The 27109-nt window shown below is 43.7% G+C and overlaps 1 protein-coding gene across 4 annotated transcripts in view; it reads left to right on the forward strand.

The window, feature by feature from the left end:
* Shal (potassium voltage-gated channel protein Shal) overlaps positions 1-27109 on the forward strand; it is a 181468-nt gene that overhangs the window by 80287 nt on the left and 74072 nt on the right. For all 4 annotated transcript variants that reach the window (XM_076423706.1, XM_076423707.1, XM_076423709.1 and 1 more), the window contains exon 3: positions 22496-22684. In XM_076423706.1, coding sequence (XP_076279821.1) covers positions 22496-22684 — 189 coding nt within the window. The remainder of the gene's footprint in view (positions 1-22495; positions 22685-27109) is intronic.

The raw sequence follows: 27109 nt of genomic DNA on the forward strand, positions 1-27109 counted from the left end.
TGGATCGGTAATGCTTTCGTAGGGAGGGTTGTTTCTTGAGAGAAGTTTTTCCCCTCGACGTGATAAGAGTGAAAGCGAGAGAGAGAGAGAGAGAGAGAGAGAGAGAGAGAGAGAGAGAGAGAAAGAGAGAGAGAGAGAGGTGATTGTCCCCGTGAAAAGGAAAAGCAAGAGAAATGGTGGAGAGAACGGGCCAGGGACTATTCCCGTCGTCGTGGAATTTACGAGAATTTTATTCGCGCGGATGGCCGAGCCGTGTCCAATGATAAATGGCGGGACGTCAGAAGACGTCAGCGTCGAGAGCGTGCCCGTTTCTCGCGAGATACAAATTATTCAGAACGATAAATTGACTTTGCCGACCGAATGGCCACTTGGAAGCTCCGTTTGCCTCGGAACGAGAGAAATTGCGTTATGGAACGGGCCCGGCCAAACAGAACCGTTCGAGCGAACCTCGACTTCTCTCTCTCTCCCTTTCTGTGTTCACTCTCTAGTTACAAGTTCGTGTAACTCCGTGGAAACGGCAAACACTGGAAACGTACACACACGGCGTACTCCGTTATTGACGGCACGACCGACGAGCCGACACGATTCACCATGGGAAAACGCATCGAAAATGCGCAATGGAGTTTCCCCGCACGCTGTGTGCCCGAGCAAATCGAACTTTTACGCGACAATTCGCCTCCCGTTTTCGATCACGCTTTTGTCGAACGACAAAGCACCAAGTGGAAAATCAGTGGACGCGTCAGAGTGACCATTCGGCAGCTGTGATAAAAATTACAATATCAATGGATGCGTTTCTCCTGGTTCCAGAAGGTTTGAAAACGTGTCTGATCGTGACCGACCGATTCTACTTTTTATTGGAATCAGATATATTCAATAAAAGCCAAGTGGAAAATCAGTGGAAGCGTTAGACTGGCCATTTGGAAGCTGTAATAAAAATTACAATATCAATGTACGCGTTTCTCCTGGTTTCAGAAAGTTTGTAAGTGTGTCTGATCGTGACTGACTGATTCTACTTTCTGTTGGAATCAGACGCATCTAATAAAACCCTGTTTCCAAATAAAGATTTAACGTGATGTACATACAGACTGTGAACGATTGTGCCAACGTAGATTTTTATAAATTAATTCACAGAACTAGAAATCTTGTAATAATTTTAAACATCCGCTGAATAAAATCGAATAAAAATATTGTCGCCTATAAAAGTTTGAACACTGCAGTATAACGATTGCAGTCTGTGCTCCACGGTAATTGTTAAAGGATCGCGAATTTAACTACTAGACTATACAGGTGTTAATGATTGATTATACGCATCTAAAATATCTGAGTTTCAATAAAATATGATTTTTCGCGTTGATTGTTTCCACAGACGTGTCTTTTATGAAATTGTATACATATATTCAGGGTAGTTATAAAATGCTTATTTTAACATCGAAAACTTATTTGTGTATCGCATTTAATATTGAAAATTCTGGATAATTTCGTAACATGTTAACAAGAATAGGTATAAATGATTAAAGATCCATAGAAATACATACCCGGATGCCGTATATCAACATTCCCATCAAATATCTATTTCTGCATCACCGATAATAATTCGATTCCCATCGTTCTACCACAAATACATCGCAGCTAATCTTCTACTTGAAGGAATAAACGAACACCAAGGTCGAAAGACGGTCGAAGAGCGAATTTTTCATAGCGAACGAGTCCGAAATTCGCGTAGACTCATTCCACCTGACTGTTTCACGTGGAACCGCGGCATTCGCTTCAGTCTGAGGATTTTTCCCTCTTCACCACGTATCTGTCTATTCTTAGCGCGAACTCTCGGCACGCTTGCTCCCTTTAAGGTCTCTTTTCTTTCGTGCCACCGCCTTGGATGTTTTTGGCAAGATAAGGGGACGAGAGGGAAAGGGTTGAGAAGCCACAGTGGGAAAAGAAAAAAGAAATAACGAGAAGATACGGACTGCCGAGACCCACCCTTAATCATTTCGTTTGTTTGCTTGACTCCGTGATGGCCCGGAGGCCTTTGCCGAAAAGATAGCCGTGAAAATCGCTTGCGGTGAACGTGGTAGACACTAAAAAAAGATAGCGATTGCTCATGCTTGCTCAGACGATCATCCTTCTCGGTGAGATCGAGGAACGTCTCCGAGCAAACTCAGAGTGTACCAAGTTGACTGGAAATCGAGAGATTAGGGGTGCAAGGTATCGACGGTACTTTCTTTCTTTTCTTTATGTTCTATTCGGTTGTTGCATAGGAAATGTCCAGTTTTTAGCGGTGACATTAAACAAACGCGATCTTGTACCGAATGTATTCTATTCTACAAATTTCAAGTTTCTTGATTGTATTACGGTAAAAATAAGATATGGTTATTCACGTGTTCATTTACAAGATTGTTATCTTGATTTTGTAGTTCTGACAAATTGGAAATTTCATACGCACCAACCTAATAGTTTATTTTTCCGTTGTTCTGTTGTTTACCTTGTTATTTTATAAATATCCGTAATCTTTAATGTATTTACGATTCCACTCGAGCACACAAGTTCGCCAGTTGTTTGCTATGAACGCCGAGTTCGTAAACGATTCAACGGAGAAGTTTTGTCTGGCGATCGCGTTCACAGCGAATTATTCATCGCCGGTATCGCTTGCTCTTATGCCGTACAGCCCTCGTGCAGATTTAATCGACGCTCGATACGCTAATCGACCTTATCGGCCGTTAAATTTATTAAAATTCTAGCCTCGAGTCCCTGGAGCTTCTTTCCTTTAATTAATTATCGTGGATGACTTCCGCTCACCCGTAACGGCCTTCTTCTGCAACAGAAATTCCTCTCAACACTACCAATTATACACAATCTGCCTTCAGAAATTCTCATTCTATGCAAACATATCGGATGGACATAAAAAGTATGCAGCAAACGTGGAATTTTGCACACTCATTTCTTTATTTCACACAACAGCGTTTCTTTCCTATTCTCACCCACGCATATTCACATACAATACACGTTATAACTAACAAAGAAACTGTTTAAAATAGAGCTGCATCCTTCTTGCTGCAATGTGCTCGGTTGTGAATAGAATGAGGATCTTCATATACGAAACGTACCTATTTAGCGTTCAATTCTCTCGAGCCAGTGTCGAAGAAGAAACTCGAACTTCGAAGAATAGCCATCATCGATCCGTTCCGCAGCCTATTTTGCTTTTTGCCGAGTTCTGACAGCAAGTGGACCTCGACACCCGACAAACGATTGACAAATTTCAAGACAAAACGGGCATTCGCGTCCCATTTGGCAGGATTGCGTGAGCCCGCGGAGCAAATTCTCCCTTCGGGCCCGACTGAATAATTATTGGCAGACGCTTTGACACCCGAGGAGCCACGGGGAACAACCCGCCGGCGAATATTTACGGCGGACCCTGTCTGACGAAGATTTACTTCGCGTAACCAGTGATTAACCTATTTAACGATCCGGCTTGACGGGACGCTCCTGCTCTTCGAGTGTTTCCCCTTTCGAGCGACGACGCTTGCGAGTTTTTAACTTGCACGAGAAAAATTTCCAAATTTCTATGACTCTCGATTAAAGATGGGAAAAATGGCAGATTTTCACAATTTTCGGCCTATAACTTACATTATTCAATGTCTGTCGTTCTTTTCTGCATCAACCGCTTTCAATAAAAATTTCGCAATGCATATAATTGACACAAGGTTTACAAAACGTATTTTTTTTTTAAATTTTCAATATAGGCCCACATAAAAAAGTTGTAGAATGCAATTTATAGTATTTTCCCTGCAATGCCGACCAATCACAATTTGTAGAAAAATTTCTTTTCACATTCTGTAGTGAACTAGTTGCTGTAGCTTCTCGAAAAAGTTCAAACCGTATAGTCCAATATTAAAAAAGGTATCGGTATTTTGAGACCGTCCAAATATTAGTGGCAGTCACTGTATGTGGAACTCTGTTATGAAAACCTACAACGTTGCTTTGAAATATAACCGATAAAAAATGATTTCCTGTACCAGGAATTCTTAATATTTGCCGTTTAAATCAAAAGTGCCAATAACTACTGCTGTGCCAGCAACAGTATAGTTTACTCTATGAAGAAGCAGTCTAAGTATTATCATGGAATATGTAGAGGAGCTCGACGAATCGCAAGCCTCCTAGGTTTTCTGTCGGATCAACCCCGTAGTTTGAGGATAGATCAGTCTCTTTTCCCTATTGAGAGCTATATTAGCCGTGCAGCTAATGCAGCGTAATGTATCAATCTCGCATCGCTAGTCACTCCTATAGAGTGATTCATGCAAACCGATCAATGGAACTGATACCCGCTAGAGCTCGAGAGGATATCGACCTTTCATCTGTTCGTTAACTAAGGCTATTTCGGTCCCGCACTTATATTGATTAACCATATGCTATATCGAGCGATATAATTAGTTCGTTACACGATCTTGCCGTACATAGTACCAAGCATAACCTGTCTAAACAATGTTGGTCGAGCACAGGCATCTCGATCTCGGTCGAACGAACTATATTTCCATTTATCTAGGAAAATCTGAGCCTCCTCGAACTTCCCAGAATTATTTTCCTTTTCAATTTTATTAACAAAATACTAAATGATTGCACTCACAAATAATTTTATAGGTTGTTTACACGATCAAGTACTGTATTGTAACGTAAACTCATTCGGTGGCGAATATTATTAACGATTTAACTATGACCAGATTCTTATAGGAAATAAACATTGTCTTCACGAATTGCAAGATGCTACGTAGACGTTTGTTTAAGTTCTTAAAAATCCTAACCAAGTGAAAATACAATGGGATATATTAATAATAATTCTACCCACTTATTTTTGTCACGAATGAATAAAATTTGCATTTAGGATTTGTAAAATTGATGTCATTTAATTCTGTACTTTATTAATATTTAAGAACAGATACACCGAGCATAATATTTACAGTGTGTGTACAAAGTATTCGTACACCCTTTAAAACAGAATAACGTTTTTACAATTGTACCAAACGACCTGATTTTTTATGATCAATTAGAAGCATTGGTTTACAAAATGATATGCAAGAAAGATTTTCAAAAAATTATATACAAGGTTATATGCAAAAATAAAAAAGGCATTTTTTAAATCTTTTTTTATTTGGGTCCTTAATGTTATTGACCACCCTGTATATCTCTCGATTTAATCCCTCTATATCTCTTTCTCTATTCCATCCACAGTTTTCATGGCGTCTTTCTCCATCTATTTCTACCGTTTCTCTGCGTCTCTCACAGTTTCGATCGGCGTTCCTCTCCGTCGTCTACTGTTATTCCGTCTCGGTTTCTCCGGCGATCCCGGTCGTAAACAGAACAGTCTCAGAGGCTCGCGGTGGCCACTGACGTCAACGGGCCACGGTGTTCGTGGTTTAATCACGGTGTGTTCTTTCCAGGCTAGGAAACGGCCAGTGCACCGGCCGAGACGCGGCGGAACGACCGCGTCACCGGCGTCACGCTATTCTTGAACGCGCTAAACACGGCCGCACTTTCAAACAGTTTACGCGCTAGCAGCGTCAATAAAGACCGCTTGGCCGGATCAATCGCTACCGGGAACCCATTCGCGTGTACATGCCCGCCGGCCGCTGCGCTGCCGCGCGCTCGTCGGACTCTAATTCGATAAACAATCCGCACATTCTTGCTCACGCTCGAAAACCACCCGTGAATTTGTCGCCTTCCAATTTAACCCCAATTGAACCCCGAGAAATTTTAACCCGGCGTTGGTTAGATGGGGTCTCGCAGACCCCAGAGATTTTAGATTGATTGTAACATTGTAACAACGCGTGACAGTTGTTAACTATTTTTGAATAATAAAAATTTAATTTCGTGGATCTGCGTTTTTACTCTGATAAATTTAAAGCCTCTTATACAATACCTAATCTTATAATTATGAAAAAGGTATTTATTTCTATAATACAATATATTATTTCGGTAAGTCTGTGAGACCCCACCTTACCACTTACGATACATTTTCCCACATAATATTAAATAGATTCTCTAGGGCATCAATAAGAAAAGACGTAATTTTTTCATAAAATGTTCATGTTTAAATGCTTGTTCTAATCACAATTTTTAATAAACCTCCTTGATTTCATCATTTTCGAACGTCATGGAAATTTATAGATTCGATAAACATCGATTTGGGCAAGTTACTGTTTTAACAAATGATCAGCTATAGACCGGGCGACTGGACCAGTGTGAGGCGTCGAGAACGTCGGACGTCCGGACTGTTTGTTGCACCAGCGGCCTAGCGAGGGGGCGAAGTAAAATCGTAAAGTATAGGGTATTACGCGAGCGGAGCGACGGTCAAATATTTTTCACTTCCTCCGGGAAATTTATCGGTATCGGGAAGGGAAGCTTTCCTCTAAGAACAATCTGTTCAATGTACCGTGAACTATTATATATTACGTGTTTCGCCTGGCGAACCGGTTTTTACACGTTCAATTATTTTTCTTGCGAATTCCCGCGCTGCCGCCGCCGCCGCGCCGCGCCGGTTTATGGGGGCGTTTTCTTCTATTCCGGCTCCACGGGAATTTATCAGCTCGCCGATTGCATCACCCGCCGCAAAAAGTCTCGGTGAACCTTCACTGAAACAACAGTCCTGTCAGGGAATTCTCGATGAGTTTAAACGTTGCTTTTTATCCGCAATATCTTTGCATTCATTCGCGAGCAAAAGCTTGCTGGATTTTCTTGCAAAGGACTTTCGAATTTTTACGTTTCTTCTTTCGTATGCACAAAGAGACAGACTCTTCAGATGAAGGGAAAATTGTTTACTCTGTATTCGAGGATGGAGAACAGTTCAATGAATACAGTTTACTGGGTTGTCTTTGCTCTGTGGAAATATATTATTACAAAGACGTATGTGAGAATGGTTGAATTCTTACGTTTTAATGAACATGACAAAATTGTACGAGAAGACATTTTTCTTTTGAAAGGATTAGTTTTCAGACGATCTAACTACAAGAAAATTGTTTGTCTCGCGAGTTTGACGCATTTATGATAATAATGAGTAAGTGCAATTTCAAACAGTAAAAACAGAAGAATTTAATAATAAATACACTTCCATTCCACTCCAGTTTGTTGCAATTCAGGTCGAAAATTTTTACATTGCGTAGAGATCCGCTGTCTAGTGATGGCATTATTATGTGAGTACAAGAAAGCATACAATCTCAGTATGAACGGTCGCAAAAAACGTCGACTAAACAGAACGGCGGATAAATCTAAGAAAAATCGTTACAGCAATTTTGCAACGCCTTCTTTCACTCAAATACGATCAACGATCCTCCCAAAAAAGATTCCTATAAATCGTTGGATAGCGAGGTAGAAACGAGACAAATCGGATTTGCGTGTCAAATGGAAACGGAACTGGGCATCATCGATTCGTAGAGTTCAATTAAAAGAAAAAGAAAGAAAGAAAAGAAGGGCAGGAAACGAGAGCGAAGAAAAGGTGGAAGATAAAGTTGCCGGACAGGTGGTGAGGGGAGGAGATATTCTTGGGAAACAAGACTGGCCCGAGGCGTCGAAAGAGAAATCTGTGAAACACCGAGCTCAATTATTTAAAACGAGTTTGTGCCAGTCGCCCGGATTCCCGATAATCGATCTTAATGAACGCCGTTGCTCGGCGCTTCGATTCTCTCCAGGAAAAAGGGAAAAAATTCGAGGAAAGGCAAAAAAACACGAACGAAGCGGCAGAGGAAAAGAGGAAAAGAGACAAAAGGATCGGGGGCTTTTAAAAATAACTACCTCGATGGGCGCGCCGCGACCAGGCGGCAGAATAAAAAGGAAACGATCGGTGATCCCATCGTAGGGGTTCGAGGACGCCTGTCAACGGGTTTCGCAGCTCGTAAAACACGTCCGCGTACGTTTCGCTGGCCGCGTACGTTCGATAAATCAAATCGGGCCAGATACTACCGCTTAAATTACTGCCGACTCGCTGTCGTTCCGTTATTGCGCCGTTAAAACGTCGATTTACGTGACCGCGTCGCACGGAATGCGGACCGGCCCGAGGAATCCGAAAATTTAGGGGGAGTGCTTCACCCTCCCTCTGTCGCCGCTCCCCGCCAAATAATTCATTTTCGCAGATTTTTCACGCGCAGAAACGAAACAGATATCGATGCATGACTTTTCCTCCAGGATTTATGAACCCCGACTGAAAACAATTTTTTCGAGCGAAAGTTGACCGACTGCAATCGCCTCGTCGCGTCGGAGCCCTGCAGTCTGTGTGCAGCGTTCCCAGTGATTCTTGAGAATGCAGAGTGGACGGTGTGAAATTATTGGGAGAATCGGGGAAGCTTGTTTCCACCTCCACGTGATATTTCGTCAGGTTTTTTTAATCCTCGGTCAATGAGAGAAATTATTTTCGAAACTTCGCCGGTGTTTGTAGTGCGCTCTCTGATAAATCTCTAGGATTTATTTATTGCGAGACATTATTTCGAGCTGAACAATTTGTCCGAACGGTATAAAATTACTTGAAGTATGGAACGAGGCTCGGGAAAATTATTTTTGAAATCTTGTTTGAGTCTGTGATTTGCCCGTCAACAATTTACTAGCGTCTATTTATTATGAAGTACGCGCGAAGATGAAACATTTTAACCGTTTTACTACCCAGACATTGTTTTAGCCAATTTTCTAATTTTTACTCATTCAGAAAAACAATATGTATTCAGACTGCGGATTTTACACTTTTATGACAAACATAAGTAGCTGTGATTTAAAACCGTAAAAAATTGGAAGAATTACGAAATGATATACTATTTTCAACCTGTTAAACATATTAAGAGGGAAAATCAATTTTTCATTTACTTCGGTTCGCTGCAATTCGGATGGGAAATTTTTCTATTGCAGAAGTCTCATCGTAGAATAATATTTTAAGGCGGAAGATTGATGCGTCTAGTGGAAAAATAAGGGGAAAGGATAACGATAATTTGCTACTTGTGCGAGAAGAGAATCATGGGGGATCGCGAAGGATTTACGGAGCAGCGGGATGATCATAGTAGGGCCAGCCGGTTATAACGTTAATTAACGGCTTATAATTAGGGAGCGCTATTTGGAGGCCGTTTTCGGATCATCGGCCGTGTTATGAGCGGCGTTACGGCCCCGGCTTAACGATTATAGCCCAGCGTGGCGTGTTTACAGCGAGAAAAATGCGACCGCGCAGTTCGCCACCGTGAATTTTCGGTGGCCGGTTTATATAAATCCTCGAATTACGGTGGAGATCCGTCGGGTTTATCGCCGGCTCGACCGACCGACGTTTATACAAAATTCACGTCTTTTCGCGAAGTCGCGGGATTTATCGCCACTGTGAGCCGTGCCGGTTCAAAATTTTCCGCGAACCATCGGTTTCCAGCGCTCGTAAACTTTCCTTCGGAGCGTTACGCACCATTTATACGAAGATCATTTTAGAAACCGCTTCGCGCGTGCCCTTTGTTTCATCTGCAGTCTCTTCTGGGTAATACGAGTCAATGCTTCCATCAAATTGTTGTACATTGTCTCGTTTCGACGAGGAAACATGTTTTCTGAAGACAAAGGTGTACGAGCGCCTTTCTGTAAGTGCTCGATTGTCATCGAATCGCCAAGCCGCAGCAGTCTAGTTTGGAATCCAAGGGTTCTCCAATTGAATCAGACCTCTTTCAGAATTGTTGTAATCCAGATTATGTAATTCAAGATCTAACCACCTTCCGGAATTCAAACCTTGTTTAAAAAAAGAACCGAAAAATACCTTTCCCGAATACTCGGACGAACCGGCTCCGCGATTCGATGAAAATCGACGCGCTGTAAGGTCACGGGGCAAAACCTGCAGCAAACGATCCCCGAGCCGCGCGACTGATGACGGAGTCGTGAGGCAACGTTAAACTAATCGCGGCTAATTAGTACGCGACGAATCCGATTGGTGGAAATCGTGTCACGTCGCCGGGACGATCGAATATTCAAATGGGCGGGCGGCTGGCGTTCGTGGCGACATAAGTCGATTCCAGTGTGCGCGCCCGCCATAATTCCGAACAGATGTTCCGAAATTTCCGGTCCCGGGTAAATTGCAACAGTGTGTGCCGGCCACATGAGTCGCAGTCGCGCTAAATACCGCCTCGCCGAGTAATTAATGTTCCATTTATAACGTTCGAATCGCGTGCTCGCACCTGGGGGAAGCGGAAAAACATCAATTTTTCCGGTTTGGTCGCGAGCGAGAGGTATATCGACAGGCGATTCGTAGCCGACGATACACGCCGATAAATTAGCGTGGCAGGCGACAATCCTGAGTCGTCCGGGACACAGTTTCCGCAGAATTCCGTCGGAGTCGGTTCTCGGTTTCCTGTTATTCTTCGCGCACAATGCTCTCGGCCGGCCGAGCACAACGGAATTATCGAGTCGCGGCCGGCAACAACGACCGCTCTCGCTTTTTCTCGTTTTTACGTCGTCGTCGTCGTCGTTCTTTTTATTTTCGGCTGCGGGGAACAAAACGCCGCGCCGCGCACCCTCGACGACAGCCCGCCGGATTCTTTTGATCTGAACGCCAGTCGATTACCTTTGTTCGAGCCGATATTCGGGATATTACGCGCTGCGATAAATGTTCCTCCCGGAACAATGCCGGCCCAAGAGCTTGGGGATTCCTCCGAGCGGATTAACTTGCTTGTTCTCTTTCTCTCTCTTTTCCTCCCTCCCGTTAAAGAGACTTTTAATTGGAACTCTTTACGCCGCCGTGGAAATCGACTGCACCGACGCGATGGTTTCGACCCGAACGTGTTTCAATGGAAATGAAAGCACCGAGCGCGCTCGTCCAATTATTTAATGAAACTTCCGGAAGTCCGCCGAGGACCTTTCTTCTCGCCCTCGCTTACCTCGTGGACAAGTGGCTCGGACAAAGACAGGCTGTTTGCGATATCGGCTATTTTAGATAGATGAAAGCTCCGGACGTGAAATGGCCTGTCTCAGCGCTTAGCATTGCGAGCGCGTGCTCTTTCATGGGAACAAGGCGCTTTTAATCGGCACCTTTTCACTAGGAGATTTTTCGGAAACGAGGGCTGCAACGAATCGGAAGAATGAGAAAAATCAGAGACCAGATAAGGAGGTCGGAATACTTTCTGCCAATCTTCAACCTCATATGTATTCAACCTCTTATCCTTTTCAATTCGAAATTCTGAAAAAATCAAGCATATTGTAGCTATTAGAGTGCACATCATTTCTTCAGGATGTTTAACTTTTTCCCTGAAAGAGTCATTTCTCCTGATCGGGCGACTTCGCTTCGGATAAATTGTTAGTAAATACAATTCGACAATTCTGATGGATCTATCACTTCACCTGTCACTTTGTGTAAGGGTCAATGATGTATTAATGATTTCCGTGTGGAGGGCCGCGAAATTTATCAACGTCCGGCAGAGCGTCGCTGGGGAAGGACCGGAAGTAGCAGAGGTTCGAAAACGTATTCACCGTGGCACAATATCGCGTGTAGAAGCGGGAGAACGAAGTTGCTCCCTGAAGCGTATCTATACGGCGCACCCCCTGTTCCAAACACCTCTGAATCGAACAATTCAAACGGGAGACTCGCGTGTACGGCAGGAATACGCGGCCGATAACAATTTTCACTTGCAGAGCCGCGAATAATACCGAGAAAGCGTCGCAGACGCTTCGAGCTTTAGTTAAAGATGGGAGAAAGCATTCTAACATATGAGAAATTGACAGAAATTGTCAATATTCCCAACGACAAAACCGTCACAATAATTTTAACTAAATACACATATGTAAGTCTAAGTTTAACGAATCTCAAACAATATAAAGGACCAATACGACGATAAAAAAACCAGATACATTTTTCTGTGTTTTAAACCTTTGACACTCGGACTACGGATTCTATGCATTTATGACAAAAGTCAATAGGCCAAATACAAGAAGAAGAGTTTCAGGATGGCTTTACATTATTTTCGGCTGCTTAAGATGTTTAAATGGGAAAATACAAAATACATTTTCATATAATTTCGAATTCTTATAATCGCCTTGTACAATTTTTATATCTGTTATAGATCCGCAATCTAGACACGATACACATTCATTCTTTATCATCTACTTTCTAGAATTTGAACGCAACTATGATAAATATCAAAAAGTCTAGATCACCAACAGATTACAGTAACACCCCTAACATGGCCCAACGTTAATCGCACGGAAAGAAATCATGGATCAACCGAAACACGGGATCAGTGTAGCAGTGTAATCTGTCTTGTTATACTGCTCTACAATCGCGAGAAAGCGTTCTAGTTGTTCATAACCAGATCGGTAGACACAGTAATCGCGATGGAGTAATCCTTAGCCGTCACAGAATTCTCCAACGTGTCACTTAAGCATTCCCTTTGACCCGTGTGGGCCCTTTGCAATCCTTCCGCACGAGGAACCCACGAGACCCACCCCGGTAATGCACAGGGAGAACTCGATTACCAGCTGCGTGTTTGCATGCGATTTTCTTCTCCCTGGCCTCATCCAGGTTTCATTCTCTGCTGATAATTACCAACGATAGTACTGAATAAAATTACTATTTTAATAGCAGGCACAGGTACAATACTTTAATCAACGATTGTGACGATTAAATCAATCGATTGAATCAATCGCCGATTTTCCTACGATTTCTTTTTTTAATCGTACACATTAATCAATCAATCATGATTAAAATTTTAATCGATTAATGCCCAACTCCTATGTTCCACACGAGGCGATCCACTGGTGAAATAGACAATGACTAGTCCTACGTGTGCCCTTCTTACCTAAACCCAAAATATCTAAATCCAAACTCCCCTCGGTCCCCGCAACGCTGCCTGAACCTCGGCTCGTAACACTGTCGTACTGGCAGAGAGAGGGTAACTTTTCCCCCTCGATTCGTGCTCCCTCCCCTCATCTGGCGACACTGCTGCCAGGAACCTCCTTGTCATCTCACCACAATACCGAGCCAGCATTAACTCACGTAATGTCACGAAAATGTTCGCATTAATTCGAGCCATTTTATGGAAATGGTCGACCGTTGGCGTAAATACCCGACAGAGCAGGCTTTACTTCGGCGCGGCGCGACGCGACGCGGAGTGAAACGGTGCGAAACGGCGAGTTTTCTCGGTGAACCGGAGAATATTTTCAGTGCGGCACTTTACTATTTTAATTTTCACTGCACGCCGAAAAGTAGGTCTTGCGCACTCCATATCCCGGCGGCCCTTTCTCGGAGAACGGGAAAGGCCGCCCCCCTTTCAGCCGTCCGTGACCCGCGCGTTATTTGTCGACGTTCGCTTAATTAACTTAGTCGTCGGCTAACCCGAAAACTCGTTGGATTCCGTGCGCCCATTCCTCCCACCCTTCGCTCCGTTTCTATTTCTCTCTGTTATCGGTCCCGCGGCATCCGCGTTCCCTCATCTTCTTTGGATTAATCGTCGAGAGCCACGCGATACTTCCGACACCGAGCTCGTGTCCCTGCACCGATGGCATTTCTCGATTTTCTCTCCCTCGCACAACGGTAAAAACGGATGGGAAGGGGCGATGAGGGGATGGCACCCCTGCCAGGAATCTCGGTCTTGGACTCAAGCCGGGAAACCACGCTCGAGGAGACGGAAGTGCAGAGTTTATGGAGATAAGGGGTGCAAGTGTCTGGAAGAGTTAGGTCCGAGTGGTTTCTTTGCGTGCGGTTCCATGCTATCGCTGGATCGAGTGGTTCCTCTTGTTGCTGGTAGCATGCTGGTCGATAGCCTGTGTGTACTTTGTTATTCCCAACACCGTTTCGCATGTTTGTTACGCGGAACGTTTGTGATTATTGTAGAAATGCAGACAGGTATGCGTGTGAACTACATTTTCGATGGATGACGGTGATCGCTTATAGCGAACTCAATTTTCATTTTTCCTGCGAATAAAAATTTGTGGATATCGCTGAAACATAGACGAAAGAGTGTACTGAAGTCTTGTAATGAATGCTTCTCTAGTTTCACGGCAAAAAATTGCGAAAGTAGCCTGGAATATCAATCCACACCGCTCACGTGGACAAGCATCATGTCTGCCACTTGAGCGCTTGTAGCCAACTGAATTTTGATTTTTTCTGAGAATAAAAATTCATGTACATAGCCAAAATATAGATAAAAGAGTGTGCCGAAGTATCTTAATGAAAGGCTTTCTCGTTTCACGGCAAAAAATTCGGAGATTAGCCAAAAATATTGCAGAAATATGCCGAGAGAAGCCAGTGGTTGGACGAAGATAAATTGCTTCCACGATTTCTATTCGAATAGAAAAAGATTGGATACGTGCCGAAGTCTTCGCGAGCTCCGTAACAAGTTGTATTATATTCGAAAAGGTTCCGAAAGCTGGCAGGGTTTCGGAGATTATACGCCTATAATGTTCCCTGATATACATCGTTGGCAGATACACGGAAGGATCGGATTCCCGTAGGGAATTAATCGACATCGCCGCTAATTAATTCGGTTATGAGTGCCGGTTTTTATCCGGCTTGCTGGACGACAGCTACTACCTGTTGTCTCGTATCGAATTAATTAACCATCGACGCGCTGCGAGGACGGGCCTTGATTCTATAATACTAATTAGTCCGACGGAAACTCCCCAGTTTCCGGAACATAATCCCCTCCGCCCGAATATATTGCAAAATATATTGCAAGACCCTCTAATGTTCGTGTTCATGGAAAAATATAAAATAATTCGTGAACCTAATGTGATGTGAAGATGAAGATCATTGGAGCTCGGTCCCCTTTTATCAATATTCACCAACTTCAGATACCTGGAACTGAATTTTGCCAATTCCTGGATATCGCTTCAGGAGCATATTACGCGAAGATCCTGTTCTCGAAGGAATCAGTATAAAAATAATCCATTTCTTTCTGCGAGAGCCCATTAATCCCCCCACAACCTGTTCGCAGGTTTTTTGCCGGTGCTCGCGAAAGATCGTTGGCCGGTCGCCAGGAAATTTCAGTTTCCCGTTTCCGGTTTGCGTGAGTCGCGAGGGTAGCCCTCCGCGATCGATCATCCGGTGACCGATGACACGGGACCTTCCGCGTCGTTGCTTGTTTCCGGTTCCCTTCGTCCACCGAATGACCGATGCGCTCAGTCATCCTTCTGCCATCGTCGCTGCCCTCGTTCTCCCTGCAACGAGCAGCTTTTCGTCCGGCAAATGCTCCGCGAACCGCACCGTACTCCTCGTTCTAACAACGGGTCACAGTGTTCGCCATTAAAAAACAAATACACCGTTGTTTACCTTTCCCTTTTGATCTATCTCGGTGAATCTCGATGCTACACCTTCGATCAGCTCCGGACGTTACACCGAGCAAACCTTTCCCGCTGGCACGCAAAATTGCGAAATAGTTTTACATATTTCGTGGCAGCCATGGCCAGTAGACCGGATCGAAAAAACATTGTTTTTCAAAATCGAAAATGACCCAAGCAGGAAAAGTCGACTCACTAATGGCAGGATAAACATCCCAAAGCTGTGCTGCGATTCCTTCAGGTTGCACATTCAGCCCAAAGTTTGAAAATTTAGGGATAATGTCGACATTTTGAAGAATATCAAAAGCGAAGTAAGGGCAACAAGAAAGTATGATTGCATACCATCAAACATATTTTATCGAAAATGTTTTTTCGATCCATTTTTATTCACTAATTTTTATTAATATACTGTTGAACCTACTACTTTGAGATTGACGTTGATTTTCTCATCGGACTTCATGCTGATCATCGACTCATTTGTGAATATTTACCAACTTCCATAATTTTTTGCTTCTTTTTCACAAAAGTGACAAAATGAATTTTCATTTTGATAACAAGACGAAGCTGTTCAAAACGGAACTGCTAGAATGAAACGTAATAATGAAGGAAACGGTAAAATGATACTGAAAGGAATTTTTTAATTGCAACACAATGCCTACTGCGACGATTCTGTTTGTCTCTCCGAGAATTCTTTACATAAACGACATTTTTCATTCAAGTCCAGTCATTCCAGTCAAGAGGTTGATTATCTGAACAGGTTTCAAACAACGTACCTCAAATAACTAGCCATCTTTAACACTTTTTAATTAGTCACAGCTTTGTTCGCAGATAAAATCCGCAGTCCAGTCATTACAACTCGAAGCATTTCGTAAGTCGTTGTTTCCTTGGCCGGCGAAGGAAAATCGCGATTACAAAAGCCGCTAAGAGCTGGAAACAATGCCTTTGGAACGGAACCCACGCGGTTTTTGCTTATCTTCTGGAAAGAATCCATCTTTCGTTAGTATATCCAGCGTGGCCCTCTTTTAATAGATCACTCTGCACCAACCATTCCGATGCAGTTTTCCTTTTTTGCTCCGAGATCGGTCGATCCTCTTGTCTTTGACTTCTGTTTGTCCGTATGGTAACTGTTGTAACCAAGCCAAGCGGTTCGTGTTTTGCTCCTCGCCGGACCTTCATTGTCACGTGGTTGTGATATTTGATATCCTAGTTGTGACAGCGTACTGGTTTCGCGGTGGTCCTTTGATAGTTACAAATTTGTCGTGTCCGTTACCGTTTTGCGACAGATTTCGTTTGTAATCGAATCTCTGTGCGGGTCGCGAAATAAAAAGAGGACATAAAATATGCTGCATGAAGGAAATCGATTGTTTTATCATCTAAAAAAATGGTCTTATTTTTACCATTCATGAAGAATGTTTTTTCAAATCCTGAGATTATAAGAATATGAGAGTGATTGACAATTTTGTTTGCCTCGCCAAAATATTTATTCTCACGTGTTTTAAACTTATTAGGAAAAAATACCGCAGTAAAACGTACACCCGCAGTGATACGTACATTTACCCTATTAGGTGGAGATTTGCACGCCGGAAAAGTAAAGTGCACTCGCTCTCGTAGGAAGAAGGCTCTGTTTCACGTCCGATTCTCGCAGCGAAGCGACGGGACGCGTCGGCGCGATGATTGATGTGACTCGCGATTCGCAAACATTCGCGCGCGTTTCCTCTTTCCGGTGGCAAACAGTGCGTCGGCCGATGGGTGAATTACGGTAGATCGGCTTTCGCGTCGACCGACACGGCTCGCCTGCCTCTAATTATAGCGCGGCGAATACATCGGGCCCGCTAGGAAGCCGCGCCTCGGTGTTTACCATATTTATATCCGGCGAATCGTATATTTTCGCGCGCGCTCACGCACGCACGCACGCACACCCACGTATCTGCAAGGTGTCACGCGCGGTGCGCGCGCTCATGCTCGCGGATGTTTACGCGGCCGACCGCGGCTGCGAAATGTCAGGAAGCTGTCCTCGGAGCAGTTTCGACCACCGCCTGCACTTTTCGCGGCTTTTACCGCGAACTGCACCGCCGCCGACCTCGTTGCAACGTGTCTCGCGCCGCGCCGCGCCGTTTCGCAACATAGTCGCGCCCTCGAGAAACTACATGCACCCACGGTCTATCCAACCGCGTTACAGATCTCCATCGACCGCCACACTGTTTCCCCTTTGCACTTCCGAAGTTTATTTTGCGCACGCGAGAACATGCTCCGAGGAATCTGTTTGTTTTTGCGGAAGGATGAAAGGAATCTCGGGAATTCTGGCCTTGCGGGGAGGCGAAATGTTGTGGCATTACTTTATTGAGACATCAGAGAGCTGCGCTTGTTTGTTGAAGATGTGCAGATGCACTGATCGAACGAAGTTGAGAGTATATAGAAATCTTGGCGGTGAATAGTCATTCGGGAGGAATAACAATCGGGAAATTTCTGTTCCCAGGCTTGTTTTACAGGGTGCAGAGTCTATTTCCACCCCCCTAAATTGTTTTTTTCTGGCACTTTAAAACAAATCATTTCAAAATTATTAAACAAATTTCTTTCCATTCTAAACAAGTGTATGAATCAACAGAAAAATGCCCAGCCAAAAATAAATTCCTGTACACTGCTCACAGGCGTCACAGTGAGTAGAACACGTTGCTGAATCTTTGCTATGCTCTAAAATTCAAGTGGGTTGTTTCGCACTTCGCTCGAGGAAATTTTACAGCGAGATCCACGAGTCTCGATAAGGTGGAATATGGGCAAACCCGGCGCGCGGCTGTTATCACAAGTCGCCGCGGGACGATTCAGATTGCTATCGGTCTCGATACGGGCCGTGTACAGTTTTATTATCGATGTGTACCGGCGAAAGGTGGGGAAAGAGGCAGGAGTTAATTTCGTCAACGAGAATTATCGCCTGCGAAAATCTGTGCGAGCGTGATGAAGGAAACGGTCGTATGGTTGAGGTTTTCGTGACGTCCGATCGTTTTATTCGACACGGTCTGTTAGAGTTAAATGTATATATCTGTTATATAAAATAGGTTCGACAGGATTCACAAAAGAAAATGAGTAAATTTCTTGATCGAAAATCGAATTCACAAAATGTTCTTTCTAAATCCTTATTGTTCCAATTATAACGTTTATTAAAAACTAATATCGACATTTTCGGCATTGCTAAACATTTACAAAGCAATGAAGATGCTACCGATACGAGACAAGTAATTACCACGTTTTTATTAGCTAGCTTTCTTGTCTGTCTGCCTGTTCGGTACAAATTCTGCAATTGATTTTCTTTTTATCAAGTGAACTGCTAGATCGGCCGCCCGAACCACTGTGGCGGTCGCGCGAATCCCTACGGGCTTTGCGGGGCTTGCCGAAGTCGTGTGCATTACACGTTAAAGGGAAATAACCCGTTAATGATGGATCCGTGGTAGTCTCGTCGCGTTGCACCGCCGCTACGACGTCGTTTAACTCACGTTCTTTATGTGTTCGGAGCAACAAGCCCTGTGCAATGCCGCACCGAGGCGCGACTGTTCGCCGGAGATAAATGTTACAACACCGCACCCGTAAATTACATTGACGCGAAATACCGCCCGGCTGTCCAGCAAAGAATACCCGCCAGCTCGTGGAACGAATTTTCTTGCAGCTGCAGCATTACTGGGATAAGAAAATTCAGGAAGAAACGCTCCCCTGGATGTATCTGTCCGTTTAAACAGGAGTTGTTCTACTTAAGATACTTTTAGCGCGAGTCCTCGCCGAGAGAAATACGTGTAACGAAGTATGTATAGCCATGTATAGTGGAGAGACCTCGATGGTGCAGATGGGAGAGTATTGGGCACTGAGGGGTTTTTCTCTTCGGAAAAAATTTTCCTTATTCTTTCTCCACGCCAAACAAGACTGAAAAATGTACCTTTATTATTAAGTGCGAGCAATACTAATCTGACACAAACACCAAATGTTATAATATAATTCCAATTATCGATCGTAAATGTTATCGAATTTGAAAATGCTTTCGGCATTTTGCAAAAGATTTACTCCTTTCCTGACGCGCTTCGGTTCTGTTTTGAACCTTTGTCAAAGGTGGAAATTTGCTTTTGCTATAATAACTTTATCTATGTCAAATTAAACATTTAGAAAATGATGTGTATCGATTGCTGGTTTGAAACCTGCTGGGTGCGTAATAGTTCGCAGTGGTGTGTTTACTTGTTTAAGAAAATTCGGAATAATTGTTTAGAAGTTATCGAGACTAGTGAAATGAAAGGTGCGAGTTAGATTAGAGTTTACATTGTTGGAAAATCTAACCTCGGTTGGACAATCTGAAGCTGTCATTGGCTGAGAGACCCTATTATTATGAGGTCACTAGGTTGAGTGAAAGGGCACACGCAATTTTCCAAGGTGTATTCCCAATTCCCAAGGTATGGTACAGAAAATTTCCAAGGTCTTTCAAGAATGTAAAGGACCAACATTGCCAAGGATTTGGGAGTGCAAGAAAAGGGCCCAATATTCCCTAAAGGCTTAGAATGCTAAGGATCAAGATTACAGGTATGGTAAGGAATCCCGAATTCCTACGGTGAATGGGAAAATGATATCCGAGTAATCCCTTGAATATTAAGGAAATGCAAACGGCCACAATTCTCAGGGTTCTGGAAAGTGCAAAGGCTTTTAGGAGTACACGTTGCCAGAGTTTCGAAATCAATAAACGCGTGTTCAATATTTCTCCAGGACTTTAGGGAATGCAAAGGGTTCTTCGCATACTGTTGAATGTATCGAAATACTGAAGCTAACACAGATCAGAAAACTAGTTCAACTACTCGGTTTAATATCCGCGCATCTCGGTACAAATCTCCTCCTGAAAAATAGAAAGAACTCAGCCTCTCAGAAGACACAACGCGTTCCGTAGATAAAATAAGTAACACAAAAGATGAGGCCGCAAAAGTAAGTCAAGCACGTACCGCAGATTTTTCTTAGAGGAGGGAAATCGTCCAGAGAATTGTCGCAAGGGAATCTCACAGTGGTGTGGTGTAAAGTTCTTTTAACGAACAGCTTTATCTCGCGTTATTTCACAATTACGCAATGGCGTCTTCGCGACTCCCGCGAGGCCCGGGCAAAGAAAGAAAGGCTTCTTTTCCGGATGCAGAGACGAGCCTAGAGAGAAAAGTTTCTCTTCCGTCCTCTGCCACACGGAGTTATCATCATATCTCATTACGAACGCTGTGGAATCGTCTACCGACAAACGGGGGAATTCTTGTCGCAGGATTTACTCGTAGGGAACTCGTTGACAAATTTATTCCTACTGGCGTGACTGTGTCAGCCGCAATCCAGCGCGGGTCCTTAAGACTCGCATCGCGGATGCAAAGCTGCTTTAAATCGTGCTAAGGGCTTCTGTGCCGCGAAACTTCGACGAAGATTGAATTTGTCTACGCTCGGGGATATTGTCTCGATGAGAAACTCATTTATTCACTGTTTCCCGATTTTACAAACATTCCTTTCCTTATTCTTAGTTGAGGTATCGCTGGATTTTCAGTTGAAAGTCATTATTCATTAGTAGACTGCGGATCTTTATGCATTTATAGCAAGATTAAGTAGATGAAATTCAATATTGTAGAAAAATTTTCAATATTGAAGATGTCGATATATGACTTCTCCTCTATTAAAATCATTAAGGGAAGAAATAACATCCAAGTTGATTTCTATTTCTTGCAATCGATGCGGGCAATTTTTATTTTGTATAAAGATCCGCAGTCTATTCATTAGTCATTACGCTCAAATACTTGTGTATTCATTACTCATAGTCACGCTCAAGTATTTACTTAGTCATCGATTATTAGTCACTTTTGTAGAGCTTGTGAAGTTATTAGTCAATAATCATAATTGTGACCAGCGTTTGCCCAACTCTGCGGTCTACTAAAGAAAAGACAATGGCTCGATGCTGAGAAAGAAATTACTGAAAACCTCCCAGAGGGTCAACCGTACTATAAAGTCATTCCTAGTGTCTTTTAACACGTTAGGTTGTTGCATGGAAAAGGATAATTAGTCACTAACAGAATATTGCGAATTGGTGGTGTGTAGTTAGCGTTGGCAATAACGGCTGCGAGGTTCCCAGCTGTTTCGCCGATGTTGAAAAGTCGGAGGCGACGAAGAAGGCGAAAATCCGGTGGTTCGAGCATAATCGTTCCGGAAACGAGCCTGGACGCGTTCCGAGCGTGGAATCGGCGCGGCGTCGCGTGTTCGCGGCTTCTGAATGGGCTCGCGGTAATTTCCCGAGGAAAATCGCCGCTAAAAGCTTAATTGACCGTGGGGTAGGAAGCCCCGATGAGCCTCGGAGAGGGAAAAAGGAGAGAAACAAGCAGACAATGCGTCGTTGTTAGTCTAATGACTTGTTCCGCTCGAATTCGCGTCCCCGCGCCGAGCTGATGCGTTTCCAGCGTCGTCGTCGTCGTCGTCGTCGCCAGCAGCCCCGCGATTTTCGTCGCCCCCGACGCGACGCGGTACTCGCGCAATCCTCGCTATTGTTACTTCGCGAGACAATTTCGCCAAGCCTGGAAAGACACGCGGTCTCCTCTCTAGCATCGCTTTGACTCGGCCTCCTTTTCTCTCTCGTCCCCTCTCTCCGTCTATCCACCGGTCTCTCGGGTTTTCGCGTTCGAGCGTAACTTTCTTTCCGCTTCCCGCGTTCCTCGCACCTGGTTCGCTTCCAACAGCCGAATTCAGTTTTCACGAACTTTTCTACACCGTTAGGCGTCCTTCTCAGGACACACTTACGTACGTACCTCGTTTGTTCGACACGGCTCGTTTAAAAATGGTTGTCGCTGTAGTTGCTAGCGTCTCGTACCGTTTTCACGCGGGTTTTTAGGAAGTTTATGGAATTCTCCGGTGCCAGGGATCTTTCGGGCGTGTACTAGTCAGATTTTCACGTGTTATTCACTGAAAGAAGCACATTAAATATGAACGCATACAATGGCGCGTGGGAATTTTCTTAAAATATTCCTTACTTGTCGTCTTTAAAAAATTGTCTGTTCCTATGAAGTTAAATATGGTTCGTGCGAGATTCTCTAACCCGCCCAGAGATGATTTTCACGTTCTGTCTCCTGAATGAAGCAGATTATAATTGAAATGAAAGACTAACACCTTGGAATAATTTAAATAAATTGTTATCTCCTATATATATATAGGTCCCTCTTATTTTTGGTTGTTTGATAATTGTGAATTGTGATTTCTGTTACAGAAAGCCAGATTAGCGCGCATCAGGATCGCGAAAGCGTCAAGCGGAGCGGCCTTCGTGAGCAAAAAGAAGGCGGCCGAAGCCCGGCTGGCCGCGCAGGAAAGCGGCCTTTCGCTGGAGGACTCTTACAAGGAGGAGGATATTTTCGAATTGCAGCATCACCATCTGCTTCGTTGTTTAGAGAAGACCACGGTGAGTCATCCAGCTCCTTCCCAAAATTCAGTCCTGTAGACTTCGTCGAAGGACAATCTCGTTTCTTCTTAAATTCATCTTGTTCTCAAAATTCATGAAAATATAGGATCAGAAATTTCCATCGGTAAAGAAGAGAAAAGAATTCCGATCACTGATATGAAACAGTTAATTTTAGCGCTCCGTAAACTGTGTGTCAACAGGACACTGATGCGCGTTTTCAATATACTTTTTCGCTCGCGAAGTTCGAAAGTTGAAGAGACTCTCGAGCTGCAGCGACTCGTTTTCAGAACGCGCGCGGCATCCGAATTGATTATGGAATGTGTTGAATTTCAATGAAACGGCCGGGGGATAGATCGAACGTGATCTCACTTTCGTGAAAGGCGCAGTGCACTCCCCGAAACGGATAGCCCCCGGTCGTTTAATCGATGCATCCTTGACCGAGAACTTGCAATTAACACGATTTCCGTGGAAATTCAGGCTCGAGTGGCCACCGAGACGCGCGGCTTCAATTCACGGAACGCGAGGCTGACCTATTTATCAGAGCTTTCGACAACCGAGTTTCGGCTTTGCTACGGTTTAAAACGGTAGACTTAACAATCAAGATCGCGCTTGGCGAGACGTCAACGTTTCACGTCGGGCAACAGTCCTGCGTCACGAATATTGCAATTCATCTGTCCGATCATTTCGACACCGTTCTACGGCAATCGAAAAATCCGTCACTCCGTGAATATGACGGATAACGCCACCCGCGCGGGAGCAAAGCTTCAACCTTTTTCGTAAAAAGTCGTCGAGCAACTTTAACCTTCAAAATCATTGGGGCGAATTTCTTTACAATGATAGTAGCAATATTTTTAAAAAGACAGTGAAATTCACAGTGGAATTTATTCTACCTTTAGAGAGGGCGTACGGCAGCCCTTTACGGCAGTTATTGGTTCAGCATCTGTGGGTTAGGTGGTTTCAATTTTGATTTCTTTACCCAAGTATTGTACTTGCTTTTAATCGTTCCTACTATCAGATAGAAATGGGCATTAATCGATTAAAATTTTAATCAAGATTCATTGATCAACGTGTACAATTAAAAGTAAAATTGGCGGTTGATTCAATTTTCGCCCAACTCTGCTATCAGATGAGATATGACAGTGTATCGTGTCCAATAATTTGACCGAGTGTAATAAATAAATTTTTAAATATTCGTTGGAGTCAGTACAGTGTGCTGAAAAGGATATTTTTGACTTTACACTTTTATGAGTTGACTGCGGATTTTATGAATTTATGAGAAAAATAGACAGGTACAATTAAAATCAGTGGGCATATTAAAACGATTTAAGGACATCGATGTATTAGTTTCAGCTTAATTAGATAGTTAAAGGAAGAAAGAATTTTTTATTTGGTTCCTGTGGCTAGTTATCGATGCAGACAATTTTTATTTTGCATATAGATCCGCAGTCTAGTTATGAAGATGTAAAAGAATACAATATTGTGAGGTTTGAGCAGATTAAACCAAAATTCGGCGAGCTCGGTGATCAGCGTGTCGCGAAAAGATCGCGGGAAAGTCATGGGAGCACGGATTTATCGCGAGAAGCCGGCACACGGACACAGGTGTTCCGGAGGGTGTGCACCTGTGGAGGTGTACCTGTGACAGTAGAGCGACGCACAAGGGGTTTATCCTGTTCGTGTAGGTGTGCTGGTCTCGGTGGGTGGCACACGGCATCCCTCAGCGCACGAGGGAAAGAGAGAGAGAGAGAGAGAGAGAGAGAGCGGCTTGCTAAAATTAGACGCGAACAGAGGGGGTTTATTCAAATTACGCCGCAGCCCGCGCGGCGAGAACCCGGGCTCCAGGATTTTAAGCGGCGACGTTGCTTCTCGCCCGAGAATGAACCGGGCTCAGATAACATGACGTTTCCCGGAGTGACGCCGCGAAATTAAACGAGGCTCGCGCGGGGCTTAATGAACCGTGCGCCTCTTCGTCTACAAAGGAGGATTTCGTCGCCGAGCCGGCGAAACGGGGACGCTCGACTCCCAGCGCTCGTTCGGGACGCTTTTCCTTTTGAATTCGCTGCAGCGCGCGCCCACCAATCGATTGGGAAATTTTGCTACAGCTGATCCCCATCCTTGTTTGGGTCTGCGCAATATTTCATGTTGATCAAACCAAAGAGAAACTGGCGACACGAATTGATTGGAACATTCTGCTGCTGTTGAATCTCGCAATTCGTTGGAACTGTACAATATGCTTGTCGATGGGTAGACTGCGAATCTTTATGTAGAATTAAAATTAAAATTTTCTTCGTCAGCTGCTAGGCACAAGAACCACAATTTCATTCTTTCTTTACTAATGTTAGCAAGTACTAAATAACATACTAATGTTTTCAAGTTCCTTTAATCTCCGTATTGGTTTAAATTGTACCCGTCGATGTTTGTCGTAAGTGCATAAAATCCGCAGTGAAGGAGGCGAATTCAATGAGAAATAGCAACGAAAATTGAAAGGCGGCGTATAGGATGTCGCTCGAGTTAACTCGTCCTCGAATTCGAAATGCCAGGCGGAATTTTTCCGCGAGAAGATGAGGCCGGAGGTCTCGGACACTATTGCGCTATCCGTGGAATCTGGACCGTCCGGAAACAAGATGTCCTTACAAAGGATATTAATTCCAGCCCCATCAGTTATTCCTGTCAGGACTCAGAAAGGCTGCCACGGAATTCCAACGTTGTTTTCGTTTGCCGTGGGGGACCGGCCTTAGCCTCCCCGGACATCTGGTCCCCTCCATTATCAGCTTCCAATCACGTTCGTCCCTTTTGAACAGTCGGCGGCTTGTTTGAGGCTGGTCTCGCCCTTCTGTCCGCAGTTTCCCCGTCATGGCAGGTGTACTTAACCCAGAAACGAATGCGATTCCGGCTGGCTTTGTCGAGTCGTCAAGAAAAATCCCGTACACCGCCCCGGGCCGCCTCGTTCCACTTCCTGCCGCCTTTTCTGATGCTTTTTGAGCACGTTCGCTTGTCACCGCCTTCGCCCCCTGCTTCCTGCGGACGTCCGAACCTCCTCCCGACACTGTCTGCAGAACTGCGAACTCAATTACGAATTTATATCGCGTAACATCTGCGATCCTTACGTCGCTTCACCGACCTTTGCGTCCTTTAGTTTCTTCAATTTCCTCCACTTCTCTGTTCGTCGGTTTTTTATTTTATACTTTTCATTGCATTCAAGGTTTATTCCCATTTTATCGTTGCTACATTCGCTAAATTTTTTAACGAGTTCGTCCGCAATGGACCATCGCGTTCTCAGGAACCATAAACACTGGATCAAAGCATTTTACCAAATAAATGCCAAGAAGGTAGGATTTATGGTGTCAACAACTTCCTACGTTTTGCAAATCGCAAGCAAATTCAACACGGTGAATATTAGATCGTTGTTCTCCTCTGTTGCTTAAGTTTCTTTTAGTGGTTTTATTCCTCTGCAGTTTCTCTTTGATCGCGACATTTGTTTCAGCCATTTTCCCTTGTCTCTTTGTTCGCAGCGTTTATTTTAGCTGTTTTCCAGTTATCTCTTAACTTGCTTTCGCTTGTTTTATTTTTCATCGCAACATTTAATCTTGTATTCTGAACTGTTATTTCTTAACCCCTTGCCGTATTTCAACGAGTCAGACTCGCAATGAAGACTTTAACAAAGTCTAACAAATATGAATGTTCCTTTCTGATTAGATGAAATTAAATTTGATTCGCTTGTAATCAATATTTAAGCATTAAAATAAATGTAGCCATACAAAAAATATAAGTAAAGAACACGTTCTTGTTTTCACACCTTCCTTTCTCGAAACTCGAATTGGAAAAACAATCTCTTTCGCTGATCAGAAAGTTCATTGTAGTAAAAGTAAATTAAAAATGCTTTGCTCGTATCACATCATTTTACATTTACCGTGAATGGAAAATCGATTTGTTACCTTCTTAACACCACGAGTTTTCGAAGTACAAAGATTAGATAAGATCGAAGTAGTTTATTGAATAAAACGAACATTAAGGTGCAAGGCTTTGTGATGTTAATTGGTTCCTGTGTTTCTTAAGTTCTCAACAAAATTGACATACACGATCTATCACGCGAAAATTCATTTTTAAGTCTAGACAAATAATTCCGTCACGCGAGCGCGAGTGAAACGGCCGTCATCGTGTTAAATATCAGATCGTTCCATAAATAATCTCGTTTTTTGACTTCTCGCTTTGCAAACCGTTTCTCCGACCGCTTTTTATTACAAAGCGGACGCCTAATCGCGAGATACATCGCGCCCACGATCGATAGTTATAGACCAGAGGTCACGGTTTCGACCGTGTATATTAGCCTTTTCAAGGGTGCTGACTCTCTCGTTACCTCTCTCGCCAAAGGTTGAAACCTTCTCCAACAATCCAATAAATCCACTTAGCGATTCAACCGTGAATCTT

This window comes from Lasioglossum baleicum, chromosome 5 (genome assembly GCF_051020765.1).
Source record: "Lasioglossum baleicum chromosome 5, iyLasBale1, whole genome shotgun sequence".
NCBI classification, from domain to species: Eukaryota; Metazoa; Arthropoda; class Insecta; order Hymenoptera; family Halictidae; genus Lasioglossum; species Lasioglossum baleicum.